General features: G+C 59.1%; 1 protein-coding gene across 1 annotated transcript in view; it reads left to right on the top strand.

The window, feature by feature from the left end:
- BSN (bassoon presynaptic cytomatrix protein) overlaps positions 1–6,471 on the top strand; it is an 86,026-nt gene extending 79,555 nt beyond the window's left edge. The window contains exons 6-11 of the mRNA XM_021686894.1: positions 1,455–3,531; positions 3,833–4,620; positions 4,754–4,853; positions 5,621–5,752; positions 6,027–6,081; positions 6,439–6,471. Of these exons, the coding sequence (XP_021542569.1) occupies positions 1,455–3,531; positions 3,833–4,620; positions 4,754–4,853; positions 5,621–5,752; positions 6,027–6,067 (3,138 nt within the window). The 3' untranslated portion in view covers positions 6,068–6,081; positions 6,439–6,471. The remainder of the gene's footprint in view (positions 1–1,454; positions 3,532–3,832; positions 4,621–4,753; positions 4,854–5,620; positions 5,753–6,026; positions 6,082–6,438) is intronic.
- Positions 6,472–14,571: the final 8,100 nt, after the last annotated feature.

The raw sequence follows: 14,571 nt of genomic DNA, 5'->3' as shown, positions 1-14,571 counted from the left end.
AAAAGATGAACAATAGAGTGAGGAGTTCAAAAAGTGAAATTTATTGGGGCGCCCGGGTGGCTGAGTCAGTTAATTGTCCGACTCTTGATCTCAGCTCAGGTCTTGATCTCAGGGCTGTGAGTTCAAGCCGCACAATGGGCTCCATGCCCAAAGTGAAATAAATTTATTTATTTATTTATTTATTTATTTATTTATTTATTTATTTATTTATTTATTTTTAAAAGACTTTATTTATTTATGTGACACAGAGAGAGCACAAGCAGAGGGAGAGGGAGAAGCAGGCTCCCCGCTGAGCAGAGAGCCCGACGTGAGGCTCGATCCCAGGCCCCTGGGATCATGACCTGAACCGAAGGCAGACGCTTAACCGGCTGAGCCACCCAGGCATCCCACGAAATTTACTGTTAAAGGCCCACCCACTGTTCTAAGGTTCTGGGGCACACTATCATTTCCTTTATGATGACGTATGGTGAGAGTGGGTGAGAGGTTTTTATGTAGTTTCTTGGCAAGGTAAAAAGTAAGAGGCCCAGTGTCAGGCCCTAGTGTATTTGGGGGACTTGGGTGGTTCATAAAAACCGAAAGGCCTGGGGCACTCTGGGAAGGCTAAGAGCTAGAAACAAAGGCCCCGGTGTAAACTTTCCAGCGATATGGACCTTCAGGCAACATGGGACATCAGGGCAGGTGAGGAGACCTGCACAGAGGGTAGCGTTAGGGAGCCTGGACCAGGAAGCCATGCAGAGATAGGGCCGGAGAGGCCCTGGAGGGGAGCTGGCGGCCCCAGAGAGTGGTGGGCTCACAGGGATGTAGAAGGAACTGGGGGCCAGGCTGAGAGCACAGTCCAGAGGGTTTGGCAGAGGGTGGCTCAGGACAGCTGGGTGGATAGGCCACTTAGAAGAGGAGTAGGGCAGAAGGCAGGAAAAGACCCAGAGCCTGCAGTAACTGGCATACAGTCAGCACGTGCCCCTTCCCATGATCCTCTAGGGAGCCTGCTGGGCACCCAGGAAGCATTCCATTTCTGTCCATAGCCCTCCACTTGCCCTCGGTCCCCACCAGCTGCTACACCTAACCCCAGAGCCAGACTGTACCCTCCTCACCTCAGGACACTCAGTGGGAGACAGAGGGTGGCCAGCCCACAGGACACAGGCAGGGGATCTCAGAGCCCCTGTGTACTAGAGGTTCTCAGAGGCAAGCCAGTCCTAGAGACCAGCACAGAGGGGCATCTGCTCCTCCCCTCCCCTGCCGCTGCCCAGAATGCCGGGAGGGAGAAAGGCTGTGAAAGGATCGCCGGCCAGTGGTGATCTCCACCAAGCGGGGACAGGGCCGGCCTCAAGGCTGCCTGGTGAATCAGAGAAACCACTGTATGGAGGCCAGCCCAAGCCAGGGATCTTCCACCTTTTGCCCCACCAAGTCACCCACACCTTGGGTCTCAGTGCTGCCCGCCCTTCCCTCTGTCTCAGGTGTCGGCGCTGCCACCCAACGGCCTGGTCCGCAAGGTGAAGCGGACACTGCCCAGCCCCCCTCCAGAGGAGGCTCACCTGCCCCTGGCTGGCCAGGCCCCCCCACAGCTGTATGCGGCCAGCCTGCTGCAGCATGGGCTGGCGGGGCCCACCGCTGTCCCTGCCACCAAGGCCAGCCTGCTCCGGGACCTGGACCGGGACCTGCGGCTGGTGGAGCATGAGTCCACCAAGCTGCGCAAGAAGCAAGCGGAGCTGGACGAGGAGGAGAAGGAGATCGACGCCAAGCTCAAGTACCTGGAGCTGGGCATCACACAGCGGAAAGAGTCTCTGGCCAAAGACCGAGGCGGCCGTGACTACCCGCCCTTGCGTGGGCTCGGTGAGCATCGTGACTACTTGTCGGACAGCGAGCTCAACCAGCTGCGGCTCCAGGGCTGTGCCACTCCTGCCGGCCAGTACGCAGACTTCCCTGTCACTGCCGCTGCTCCTGCCACCCCCTCCGGCCCCACTGCCTTCCAACAGCCCCGGTTCCCGCCTCCGGCCCTGCAGTACACTGCAGGCAGTGGTGGGCCAACCCAGAACGGATTCCCGGCCCACCAAGCACCCACCTACCCTGGCCCCAGCACATACCCAGCACCTGCCTTTCCTCCTGGCACCAGTTACCCAGCTGAGCCTGGCCTGCCAGGCCAACAGGCTTTCCGTCCCACAGGCCATTATGCAGCCCAAACACCCATGCCAACCACACAGAGCACTCTTTTCCCAGTCCCGGCCGACAGCCGTGCCCCCCACCAGAAGCCACGCCAGACATCACTGGCCGACTTGGAACAGAAGGTGCCCACTAACTATGAGGTGATCGCCAGCCCTGTCGTGGCCATGTCCTCAGGCGCATCTGAAAGCAGCTACAGCAGTCCAGCAGCGAGCGGCAGCTACGAGCAAGGCAAAGCTGCTGAGCCGCCCCGGGCCAGCGACCGTAGCAGCGTGAGCCTGAGCTCAGCCTCCACCTACCCCTCTGACTCCCACTACACCAGCCTGGAGCAGAATGTCCCCCGGAACTATGTGATGATTGACGACATCAGTGAGCTGACCAAGGACAGCACCTCCACTGCCCCCGAGAGCCAGCGACTGGAGCCCCTGGGGCCGAGCAGCAGCGGGCGTTCTGGCAAAGAGCCCGGAGAACCAGGCATCCTGGAGGGGCCTGTACTGCCCTGCTGCTACACCAGAGGGGAGGAAGAATCCGAGGAGGACTCTTACGACCCCCGTGGGAAGAGTGGCCACCACCGGAGTGTGGAGAGCAATGGCCGACCAACCAGTGCCCACTACTACGGTGACAGCGACTACAGACACGGGGCTCGAGCAGAGAAGTACGGTCCGGGCCCCATGGGGCCCAAGCATCCCTCCAAGAGCCTGGCACCAGCTGCCATCTCCTCAAAGCGCAGCAAGCACCGGAAGCAGGGCATGGAGCAAAAGATCTCCAAGTTCTCACCTATCGAAGAGGCCAAGGACGTGGAGTCGGATCTGGCCTCCTACCCCTCCCCTGCAGTCAGCAGCAGCCTAGCCTCTCGGGGCAGGAAGTTCCAGGACGAAATCACCTACGGGCTCAAGAAGAACGTGTATGAGCAGCAGAGGTACTATGGGGTGTCCAGCCGGGACCCAGTGGAGGAGGACGACCGCATGTATGGAGCGAGCGGACGGTCCCGGGTGGCATCTGCATACAGTGGGGAGAAGCTGTCCAGCCATGACTTCGGTGGCCGGGGCAAAGGATATGAGCGGGAACGGGAAGCTGTGGAGCGACTTCAAAAAGCGGGCCCCAAGCTCTCGTCCCTGAGCATGGCCCACGGCCGGGCCCGGCCCCCCATGCGGAGCCAGACCTCTGAAGAGGAGAGCCCCGTCAGCCCCTTGGGGCGGCCCCGCCCTGCCGGCGGCCCCCTTCCTCCTGGGGACACCTGCCCACAGTTCTGCTCCAGCCACTCCATGCCTGACGTCCAGGAGCACGTCAAGGACGGGCCTCGGGCCCACACATATAAGCGTGAGGAGGGCTACATCGTGGATGACTCCCACTGCGTAGTTTCCGACAGCGAAGGTAATGGCAGCCAGGGGTGATTTCTGCAGCTGCTCGGCACCCCGGGGGGCCTGCCTGCCCATGGGGCCCTGGGCCCTGAGATGTCCCAGAGGGGCCTGACTTGGCGCCTCATCCAGTGGGGGCCCTGCTGCAGGCGGCTCCACCCGCGCCCTGGCCCTGGTTGTGGGGGGGCGGGCTGGGGGCCTAGTGTTAATGCTTGCGGCTGTGGCGCCCACTCTCTGGTTTCCTTGCATGGCTTCAGCTGGGCCTCCCCCTGCGGCCAGCCCGGGGGTTGATGGTGTTCTGTTTTTGGTCTCTGAAGCGTATCACCTGGGCCAGGAGGAGACAGACTGGTTTGATAAGCCCCGGGATGCCCGCTCTGACCGGTTCAGGCACCACGGGGGCCATGCAGTCTCCTCCTCCTCCCAGAAGCGAGGCCCTGCCAGGCACAGCTACCACGACTACGATGAGCCCCCCGAGGAGGGCCTGTGGCCCCATGATGAGGGTGGCCCGAGCCGTCACGCCTCAGCCAAGGAACACCGGCACCACGGTGACCACGGGCGGCACTCAGGCCGCCACGCTGGCGAGGAGCCGGGCCGGCGTGCTGCCAAACCACATGCTCGGGACCTGGGTCGCCACGAGGCCCGGCCCCACCCTCAGCCCAGCCCTGCCCCGGCCATGCAGAAGAAGGGTCAGCCTGGGTACCCCAGCTCCACTGAATACTCACAGCCAGCCCGTGCTCCGTCAGCGTACCATCACGCCTCTGACAGCAAGAAGGGCTCCCGGCAGGCCCAGACGGGGCCCGCTACGCCGCAGCCAAAGCCAGAGCCCCAGCTGCAGCCGCAAGGTCGGCAGGCAGCTCCTGGGCCGCAGCAGTCACAGCCGCCGCCATCGAGGCAGACCCCCTCGGCGACAGTATCGCGCCAGCCACTGACACAGCAGCAGCAGCAAGGTCTCGGGGCGCAGCACCCCCAGCAGGCCCCGGCGCAAGCCCGGCTGCAGCAGCAGGGCCAGCCAGCTGCCCGGGGCCCGGCCCCTGCTGCCAGCCAGCCAGCAGGGAAGGCTCAGCCGGGCCCCACGACAGCCTCGGGCCCCCAGGCAGCAGGACCGGTAAGTAGGGCTCCAGCACACGGATTCTACCCAGGGCAGGTGCTGGGGCTGCAGCTGGGACACGCCCTCGGTTCCCGGCTGGGCGTGAGCAGGGCCATCGGACGCTATCTCAGCTGTGGGTTCTGTGTTGCAGCCACGGGCAGAGCAGGCAAATGGCTCTAAAGGGACAGCCAAGGCACCCCCACAGGGGAGGCCTCCTCAGGCCCAACCGCCACCAGGACCTGGACCTGCAGGTGAGCCTATATTTTGGTGCCCTCAGCCACGGCCCAGAATTCCTGGTCTGCCCTCTCCCTGCACCCCCCGGCGCCCTGAGCTCCCCTGCACCGCACACCCGCACTGCTCCCTGAGAAGGTGCCCAGGGGTCTGCAGACCTTCCCAACAGAAAACAAGCCTGGGGTTAGAATGAGCTAGTGGTTGGGCGCCTGGGTGGCTCAGTGGGTTGGGCGTCCGACTCTTGGTTTCTGCTCAGGTCATGATCTCATGGCTCGTGGGTTATGGGATCGGGCTCCACACTCTGTGGGGAGTCTGCTTGAAGATTCTCTCCCTCTGGCCCCTCCCCCCATGCGTGTTCTCTCTCTCTCTCTCCCTCTCTCCCTAAAATAAATAAATAAATCTTAAAAAACAAAACAAAAGAATGAGCTAGTGGGGTCACCAGCACTGGGGCCTTCAGGCCCAGGCAGCTCTGGGCAGGGAACCTGGAAGGGACTGGTAAGTGCAGGGCCAGGACCACAGCTTCTTACTAGCTCTTTCCTTCCCCTTCTCTCCTCCCTTCTGTCTTTCCATCCTCCTCTTCTCCTTCCTTACTTGCCTCAATTTCCCTTTTTCTGCTTCCTTCCACCTCTCTAACTTCCTGTTCTTACACCTCTCTCTTCATTACTCTCTCCTCCTCCTCACCCTCCCACCTCATGGCTGCCCATGTTCAGATTCCCTCAGGGTCGCTCTCCCACTCAGAGCCTGAAGGGCCAAGCCTGCCTTCTGACGGTGGTTTCTTTCCCCCTAGGCATGAAGGCCGGAGCCAGGCCTGGAGGGACCCCAGGGGTTCCTGCCGGCCAGCCAGGCGCCGATGGTGAGAGCGTGCTCTCCAAAATCCTCCCTGGTGGGGCAGCAGAGCAGGCCGGCAAGCTGACGGAAGGTAAGTACTGCCTGTAGCCGGGTCCGTGGTGGGCAGCTGCTCCGGGGCCCTACTGTGGCCGAGGTTGGGTCTGGGCAATGATGGCGGGCTCAGGCAGTCAGCCACAGGCGAGCCTCAAGGTCTACCTGCCGCTGCCCAGTGGCTATCTTGAAGCAGTGCGGGGAGGGGGTGTCCCTGCCCCTTGGGCTGGGCTTGGCTTCACTGTGCCAAATGGCCCCGACTCGGAGGGAGTCTAGTCCAATTTCCTGATGCCTCTCTCCTTTTTCTGTCACAGCTGTCTCTGCTTTTGGCAAAAAGTTCTCCTCATTCTGGTGACCATGCCCTGCAGGGTAAGTATGAGTTGCCTAGACCCAGCCTCCCTTCCTGTGGGGATGCTGAGGGATCCTCTAGGAGGAGTCTGGTGATGCAGTGGGTGATGCGGCCAGAGCTGCAGTACCCTCTCCTGTGAGTGTGGGAGGAGGAGGAGGAGGAAAAGGAGAGACCCAATGCACAGAGTCCCTAACATGGGGCCAACTCAATAGAGGTCCCAGCAAAGGGAAGCTAGGGCCAACATGCCCTTGTCCTTTTCCACCACCCCCTACCACCCCCACCCCAGGGCTCTCACAGCCTTGAGTTGGCTTTAGTTTGTAGGTAGGGCCCTCTGGGATGCGGCTCCTTCCCAACCCTCCTCTGTAAATACTCCACAGGCTCTTGAAGAGATGAAGGGAGATGATATCATTGCTGTGGAAAAATCTCTGGAGTCAGAGGCCTGGGCACAGCTCTGGACTCTGCGTATAACAGTGAGTGTCAGGTCCAGGGTAGGGTGGGGCAGAGGAAGGGGTGAAGGTCCAAGGCCTGGCTGACCAGACCCACGTAGCTCCTCCAAGTGTGAACTGGGAGGAGGCTGGTGGGCTTCCTTCAGCTGTGATGGGTCTGGCAGCTACCCGAGAGGCAGAGACCCCTGGGCTGGCTGAGATGACTCAGGCAGTAACCTTGGGGAAGGACCCAGCAGAGCCAACCGTGCCCCTCAACTTGGGGGCTGTGCACTGGGCACCATCCAAAGCCCCTTCCCCTGAGTCTGGTGCTGGTGACTTTGCCCCAGACAGTCGGGTAAGGCCAGAGTCCCCAACCCTGCCGAGCTCAGCAGCCACGGGCCTGAGCTTCAAACACTGTTGACTTCAGAGGCTGAACTCCTGACCTGCCAGATGGGAGAGCAGAATGAGAAGCGAGGCAGATGGAAATAACAGAGAGGAGGGGGAGGTCACTGGACAGGCAGGCGGTCTCAGGCCCCAGACAGGTCAGCCCAGGGAGAGAGTGGAAGGGCCTCCGCATGGGAGCCTTGGCTCTGTGTGGGCTGCAGTGGCCAACGCGGGGTGAGAAGCCTCCTCCTGGAGCCCTCTCTGGCCTCAGCCCTGCCTCTACGGCAGAGGAGGAGGCCGTGCGTCCTCCAGGATGGCGGGGAGGGTACCCTGGCTAGTGGCGCTGCTCTGTGCCCAGCCAGGGACCACCTTCTACCATTCCATAAGCCTGGGACCTTCTCCCTTCCCTTCCTTTGCCGCCTCTCGGCTCTAGAGCACAGAGGTTTGGACGCTTCTCACGGTGAGCAGGCATGTGTGTGGCAGGGCCAGAGAGGCAGCGAGCAAATCACAAGGGAGCCCAGGCAAGGGCTGCTTGTAGGAAGGAGCTGGGTGTACTTTCCAAAGGGCTGCCTGTCTGGGGGAACAATGGGGGCACCAGAAAGGCCCAGTCTTCCATCCACTTATCCATTTATTCCACAAATGTTTGTCAGGCCCTAGGCAGGTGCCAGGCCCTGTTCCAGGTGCTAGGGATACAGCAGGGAACAAAACCAAGTCCCTGCCCTCCAAAGCTGACAGTCCATTTAAGGGGGGCAGAGAATAAATAAGCTAAAAAAATAAAAAGATTAAAAAGGTGATTTCTGAAGGTGATGAGTGTTATGAAGCCAGGGAGGCAGGGTTATGGGCCACCGGGGCTGCTCTGAAGAGAGTGGGCGGTGTGAGGTAAGGCTAGAGGCAGGATGATGTTGGGATGGGACAGGTGGGCTTAGGGACCAGGCAAAAGGCCAGCATAGTCAGAGCCACAGCGGAGGGAAACGGTGGTCAGGAGTGAAGTCCCAGGGGGTGGGAGCCAGCTCTGGTGGGCTTTGTAGGCCAAAGTAAAGAGCCCGGAATTTATTCAAATTACAGTAGCCACAGTGCGGCTCCCCCAGCGTTCTTCCTGCCTTCAGCCCACGACAGCGGGCTCCCTGCCACTTTCCCACCCAGCCGGATGTTTCCTCGGAGTTGCCCCAGAACAGATGTGAAATCAGAAATTGTGCTGAAGGGAAGGAAGGGCAGCCCATGGGCTGGGGCCATGGCAGAACCCACCCTGGGCTTAGGCCTAGGGCTCCGTCACTGAGGAGTGAAAAGAACCGTGGGCATGGTTTTGTTCACAAAACCTGGGTGGCCACTGAGACCACTATGTAGTTAAGGGGGTCTCCCTCAAGTTCTGGCGTTTGGCTAACAATTGGGCCAAGTGGTCAGCGCTTCTGTGAGTGCCCGTCCTCTGGTGTCTTCTATGACCGTTTCAGAAGCAGGCTGGGGGAGGCTGGCCCTTTTAAACAAAATCCCATCTTCCTCACTCTGAAGCAACTTATGTTATATTCAAGAAATGTCCCTTCCTGGCCAACTGGATTCTTCTCACTTCCTGTCCTTCTCTTCGTGACCTCAAAATTGCTCAAGCACGCATCTCCCCAAGGCTCAGTAGGTGGGGGGGCCCCCCCGGGGGGAGGAGGGGTCAGGCCAGCAGTGCATGGCAGGCCACAGACCGAGAGGAGGGTAGGGATGGGAAGCAGCCGTCCACAGTTCTTGATGACATCCTTCTTTCTTTCCTTCTTTCCCTCCGCCTCCCGCCTTCTCTCCTCCAAGCATCTGCAATCTGGCAAACCCTTGGCCCAAAGACTCACACCAGGTGGGACGTGGCAGGCAGGCCTCAGTTGAGGACGTTTTCTAACAGCAGCTGCCTGGGTGAAGCATCTGCTGGACATGTTGGGACCACTGGCCCGGGGGACCTGTGATTGTCTTTCCAGAGACCCTGCTCTCCTCAGGGCACCACCTTCGAGGCCTAGCCTTCGCTGGGAGGGAGGAGCCCTCTCCGGACACCCTGCCACTGCGGCCCGGCCAGCCAGGCTTCCTATGCGTTATACACAGAGTTTGGGCGCAGGCTGCCTGTTTTTGATGGACGCTGCCCTCCCTCCACGATGCCAGAAGTTTTTCCACAGCCTTGGAGAGGGGCTTTGACTGAGGGCTGGGGGCCCCGGGCTCCGTTTCCTTCACATTCCAGCTGACCCGGATCCCTCTGTGGCCACAGGGCCCTGCTCCCCTCACCCTGCCCTCTGGGTGACATCAGAGCAGACCTCCGTGTGGCTAGCGTGGGGTTGGGAGAACTTTACAAACATTAGGACCTAACACTGTCTCATCGCTGAAATAAGAGGCCATAGCAGCGAAAAGCAGCGTGGGCACTGGCTGAGGCTTCTCCCAGCCCATGGGTGGCAGCATGCTAGCCCGCCTGCCACCATCTCAAAGCCATCCCCCCCCCCGCCCGCCCCCAGCCATCGTGAGCATCCCAGCAGCACCACCATTGTCTCGATCAGCCAGCTCCTTGTTCGTACACCTGGGGATTTCTTTTGATTTCGAGAACAGCCTTAATCATTTCAGTTTGATTTACATGTATACCTCATAAGCATTTTTCTTTTTTTGTCTCCTTCTCCCCCTTCTCTCTTTTTCTTTGCTCACCTCCTTGCCTCTCCCCTCCACCACCTCCTGTGACTGATGGTTTGGTTTCCTCTCTGCTCTGCCCCTGCTCAGCACAGGGAGAATGTTGACTCAGAAGCAATAGGGGGCAGCAGGCCACCAAGAGCACAACCCCAGGGCGAGGTCTAGGGAGGCCCCTCAGCCCGCCTCTGTTTACTGTGCAATCCAGTCCTTCTTAAGCCATCACCAGTGGGCATGCTCAGAGCAGAGGGGCCAGGGCTCCTGCCAGCCGAGGGCCAGGCCCAGAGCCCTGTGCTGGGGGGTATGGCACCGTCCACCCACCTGGCGGACTGGGTGGCATTCCTCCCCAAGGCCCTTGCCCTGGGGGCCTCCCTTCCTCTTGGGCACCCCCACCAGTGTCATCTCTAACGTTCTATGCAATGAAATATAAACCCTCAAAGACAACTGTTAATATTTAATAAATTCCATGTTATGTATAAGGAGTCAATTGCAAACGTGCAATTGAGAAACTGGATAGATATGGTCATATCAACCCCGCCCCCCGCCCCCCGCTCCCACCGTGTGTGTGAAATTCTCAGTCTGTGGCATGTTTGACCTGTGGCAGGACATGCTGCTGCCAGGTGAGTCACTGCCTGTCCTGCAGTGAGGCATGCACAGCTCACAGCCTTTTTGCACGATTTCATCCATTTTAAATGCTCGACCGTCTTGCTTGGGAGTTCTTTTTGCCTCAGAACTTCTCCTCCTGGAGTGCTTCTAGCTGACTTCTGCACGAGCTAGTGAGGACCTGCTGGAATTGTTGCCTGAGCGTGCCAGGCTGTGGCGTAGGCAGCGCAGGGCTTCGCATGCCCTGCGGGCTTCTCGGACCAGGATGGCAGGTGAAAAGAAGCCTCTGGAGTAGACACGCTGGTGGGGCCCACACAGGAGTGTGTGGGTGAACATTCTGAAGGTTTGCTATAGGATTTCCCTCTGTAAATTGCTCCCCCTCTCATCCCATCCCTGAGCCAGGGGTGTCTGGCCACCCCGTTCAGTGGGACATGGCTCAGGCACAGAGCTGGCCTGTGTCTCTGGCCGGAGACACAGGCCGAGGGCAGGGTCTGGCTATGTCCTAGGGACCCCAGCTCCTGACTACACCTGCTCCTTGCCTCTCCTTTGTAGCTGGGCAGCTCCAAGGTCTGTGAGCCAAGAGATAGAGGCTGGGGCGCAGGGTGCTCAGGTGCTCAGGGAGAGCTGGACCTCTGGCCCTTGTGGTGAGGACAGCTGACAAAGTCATCTTGGACCAGAGCAGGTGTTCCCATAGACAGTAGCTTCAAGCTGAGTTTCTTGGGAAGCTTGTCAAGGGCAGAATTCACAGAAGGTTGTGTTGTGACCCTTTTTCCATCTGTCCCCAGGACCTAACCTCCCTGCCCACCCTTGTACCTGAAGCCCAGGTATCCCACTGCTCCTCAGCTTCTCTCTAAGTCAGCAATGCGGCAGGCAGTGACCCCCCGACCCCCCGAGGCCTGGCCTTCCTCCAGTGTGCTCTGGTTTGCACCATGCATTTCTCAGGGGTCCACATTTCTCATGCTTTCCAGTACGGTCTACACAGCCCTTCAGAGGGGGATCCTGGCCCACCTCTGGCAGCTGTGGATGGGACAGGAGGCTGTTGACCTCTTTTTGGGCCTGCGACCCTGGTCCTCCTGGATTTGGGCTTCACCCGTCCCCCAGGACACCTGCCTCATCCCAGAGATCAGGCCTGGGCTGTTAAGAGCCCGTCTGAGCAAGGGCTAAGGGAGGCCACTCTCCATCACCTCTGACTACCCAGGGCCAGGTCTGTGTGGGGATGTGCCTGGTGGCTGGATACAGTGGGGACCAAGGCAGTAATCCTTACCATGAAAGGCCAGGGGATGGGCCCAGGAACAGGGAGCCGGCAGGGAGATGGCAGCAGGTCCGCCTCCATCAGGCCCAGTCTCAGGCTCTAAAACGTTGACTTTTTCTCAAATTTCCTTTCGGACCAAGCCCTCTGAGTTTGAACTTTCTGACATCTGCCACTCCCCACTCCCCAAGCTACCCACAGGACACCTCTGTACCCGTCACCCCATGTGAAGGCGGCTGGAGCAGGCCTCTCTGGGCCACAGGTGTCCTGACCTTTGTGTAGATGCAGCCGTGACTCTGGGGGACACTGCAGCCAGAGGCTGAGAGACCAGCATTGGGTGCCTCGGGCGGTGGGGAGCATCGGGCACATCTCCAAATGAGCAAAGGGTCTCTGGGATGCAGTCCAGGCCTTCTCCACATCTGCCTCCTCAGTGTCATGAGCAAGGGCACTGTCTCTGCTCACTCCAGGGCCCAATGCACTCACTTTGCAGTGACACCCCCCCACACACACACTTAGTCCTTAGGAAGAGAATGGGGTCTCGGGGCCCATGATGAGAGGGCAGCAGTGGTAGTAACTATGGCCTGTCTTCTGGAGCCTGTGGGGGCTCCAGAAGATACAAAGTATCTGCTCCAGGCAGATACTTTGCCATGGCAGCATGGTCCTGGCCTACTGGCCCTTCCCCTGCCCTCCTACCACCCTCCCTCCATTCTGTAAATACTTGTCATCGTGGACTCCGACAGGGTCAGAGGGACAGGCCTGACCAACCGAAACTCCTCAGAGATATCATCTCTGTCTCCCTGAGTACCCATGTGCACTGGGGTGGCGCTGGAGAGCCATGGAAATCGTGAGATACTGTGTGTGTATGCATGTGAACAAGTGTGTGAATGTGTATGTGTGTGCGTGTCTGCCTCATTCAGCCTCTGGGATCACATCAGCTCCTGCTCTCCAAGCGCAGTGCCGTGGAGAGTGGTGGCTGCCCAGCGCCTTTCCTCTGCTAGCTTCCATGTCTTGTTTTTGCTTTCTCCTTCCTCCCTTTCTTTCCTTCTCTCCTTTATTTGAGGGGGGAAGAGTGCTGTACAAAGTCAAACAAACAAGTTTACAGTTGTAAGTGCAATGACCCGAGTCCTCCACATGACCTTGTGAATTGTGTGCCGTCCTCCTGTGCTCTGTGAGAACTCGTGGTACTTCGGTGTCCCTCCCCCCTGTATTGTGACAAGGTAATTCTGTGGTATCAGAATAAAACGACTTGATATAAACAACCTACAGACTGTCTCTGGGATGGTTTCTGCAGTGGGAAGGCTTAGCCCGAGGAACAAAGCCCCAAACATGGGATAATCCTGTCTGTTCACAGTTAAAGGGAAAGGGAAAGGGCCAAGTTGTAGACGTGCTGGCGAGGCCATGGCTTTGTCTACACCAAGCCTGCCAAAAACAACGGGCCCTCCACAAAGACGTCGGTGGCAGGTCCCAAGTTTGGACCTGGAGGGAGCAGCTAGGTCACTGCGCAGCTGTTGCTGGACCGTGCATCCGAGGCCTGTGCGTCCAGGGGCACAGCTTTCTGGAACCTGGTTCCTGGTGAGCCAGGTGAGCAGGTGCTGCCCCCTGGTGCTGCCCACAAGCGCTACACCTGTCTGCCTTGCTGTGTCTCCAATCCCTCAACTCTTGGAGGCTGCCAGACCTTAGTCCTTCCCCAAAAGGATGGGAGAACCTCCTTACCAAAGTAGCCCAGAGCTGCTAGAAGATTTTTAAAATGCAGATAAAGAAAAGAGTATCAGCCTCACCTCTGACCTTCCTCCAGAGTTAATACCTTGATGTAGGTCCTTCCTATCTTTTTCATTTTAAACAGAAGCCAGAAGGTGCAGTACCTTCTGTTTTCTAGACTCCTGTTTATTTCTACATGTTCATCCCAGGTAATTAGGTGTTTATCCTCCAATGCCCGGCTTCCAGACAGCTGCATGATGAGTTTATAGCCAGTCTACTGTACATACCCTGAAGACCGGGCACCATGGTCCTGGTTTTCCTTAATATAATATACAACGCTGTGATGAACATCTTAGTTTCCAACCTTTCCACTCAGATTGGTGGCTGTGGTCACCCTTTCTGCTCTCAGTTCTGGCCTTCACAGGCCTGTACATACTCAGTGCCCACAAATGCAAGCGGCCTCAAAAAGTGGGAACAGTTTTTACTTAACTAGTCCGATGTGGTTGATGGCTAAGGGGAAGCTGCAGGCCAGGAAAGTGGGGATCTCAGTCAGAGGCAAGGCAGAGTGCAGGGAGAGCCAGGTCTCTGAGGTGTGGAAGACCAGCCAGGCTCAAGGTATATGGAGTAGGGGACATCCCTATAGCCTGACTGGTGCCTAGTCTCTCCTGCCCTTCCCTGCCATCATAGCCCATCCAGTTCTGTGCCACTGTGCTGAGGGAGTCTGCCTGCCTGCCCAGGTTCTCCTGTCCACAGGAAGCTCTTTGATTCTAGGTGGAGCCTGACCCCCCGTCGGGCCCTCTGCACACAAGAGCTTTGGACGAGGCCTGGGTGGGGGGGGCAGGCAGAAACCCACCGGCTTACGATCCCCAGCAAGGTGCCACTGAACAGGGCAGTTGAGGGCTGCGGGGACAGATAGCTCTTGGGGTAGGCCTGGTGGCCGATAAGCCCAGGCGACACCCTGAGAGCTCAGCATCCGCCCTTCTTTGCCTGGCAACCCAGGGCTCTGCGCGCTCCTCTCCCCATCTACCTCGGAGCCCCTCCAGGGCAGGGACTGGCACCTGCTGGTGAATGTTTGCCTCGTAATGGACAAGGGAGCCAACGGTCAGTCCCAGGGCTGCGGGTGATGCCTGTTGGGGCGAGCTTCGGCTCCAACCCCGTCTCCCCGGGCCACGCCCTCATCTCCGTTTCCTCTATCCGACCCTCACTGGGCTCTGCCCCCGCCCCGCCCCTATCTTCAAAGATCCACTGATCTGCGTCCCTCCCAGGCCTCGTCCTTCTTAGGGTCCACCCCCGTCCGACCTAGCTTCTTTCACCTCACCGGCTATTCCCGACTCGGGCCTCGCCTCCTCCCCATGCGGGCCATGTTGTCGGTCACACGCCTCGCCCAGCCTAGAGACTGATCCTGTATTCCGTTTCCTAGAGCTAGCTCCTCTCCTCGGACACCCTATTCCCTCCCCTCCCAGCCCCAGGCCTGGGACTTGGCCTCTGGCCGCCTCCCCTCGAAGCCCCTGCCCCCACGG

This window comes from Neomonachus schauinslandi, chromosome 1, assembly GCF_002201575.2.
Source record: "Neomonachus schauinslandi chromosome 1, ASM220157v2, whole genome shotgun sequence".
NCBI classification, from domain to species: Eukaryota; Metazoa; Chordata; class Mammalia; order Carnivora; family Phocidae; genus Neomonachus; species Neomonachus schauinslandi.
Note: the sequence above shows the minus strand (reverse complement) of the source record. Positions and strands in the feature narration are given on the sequence as shown.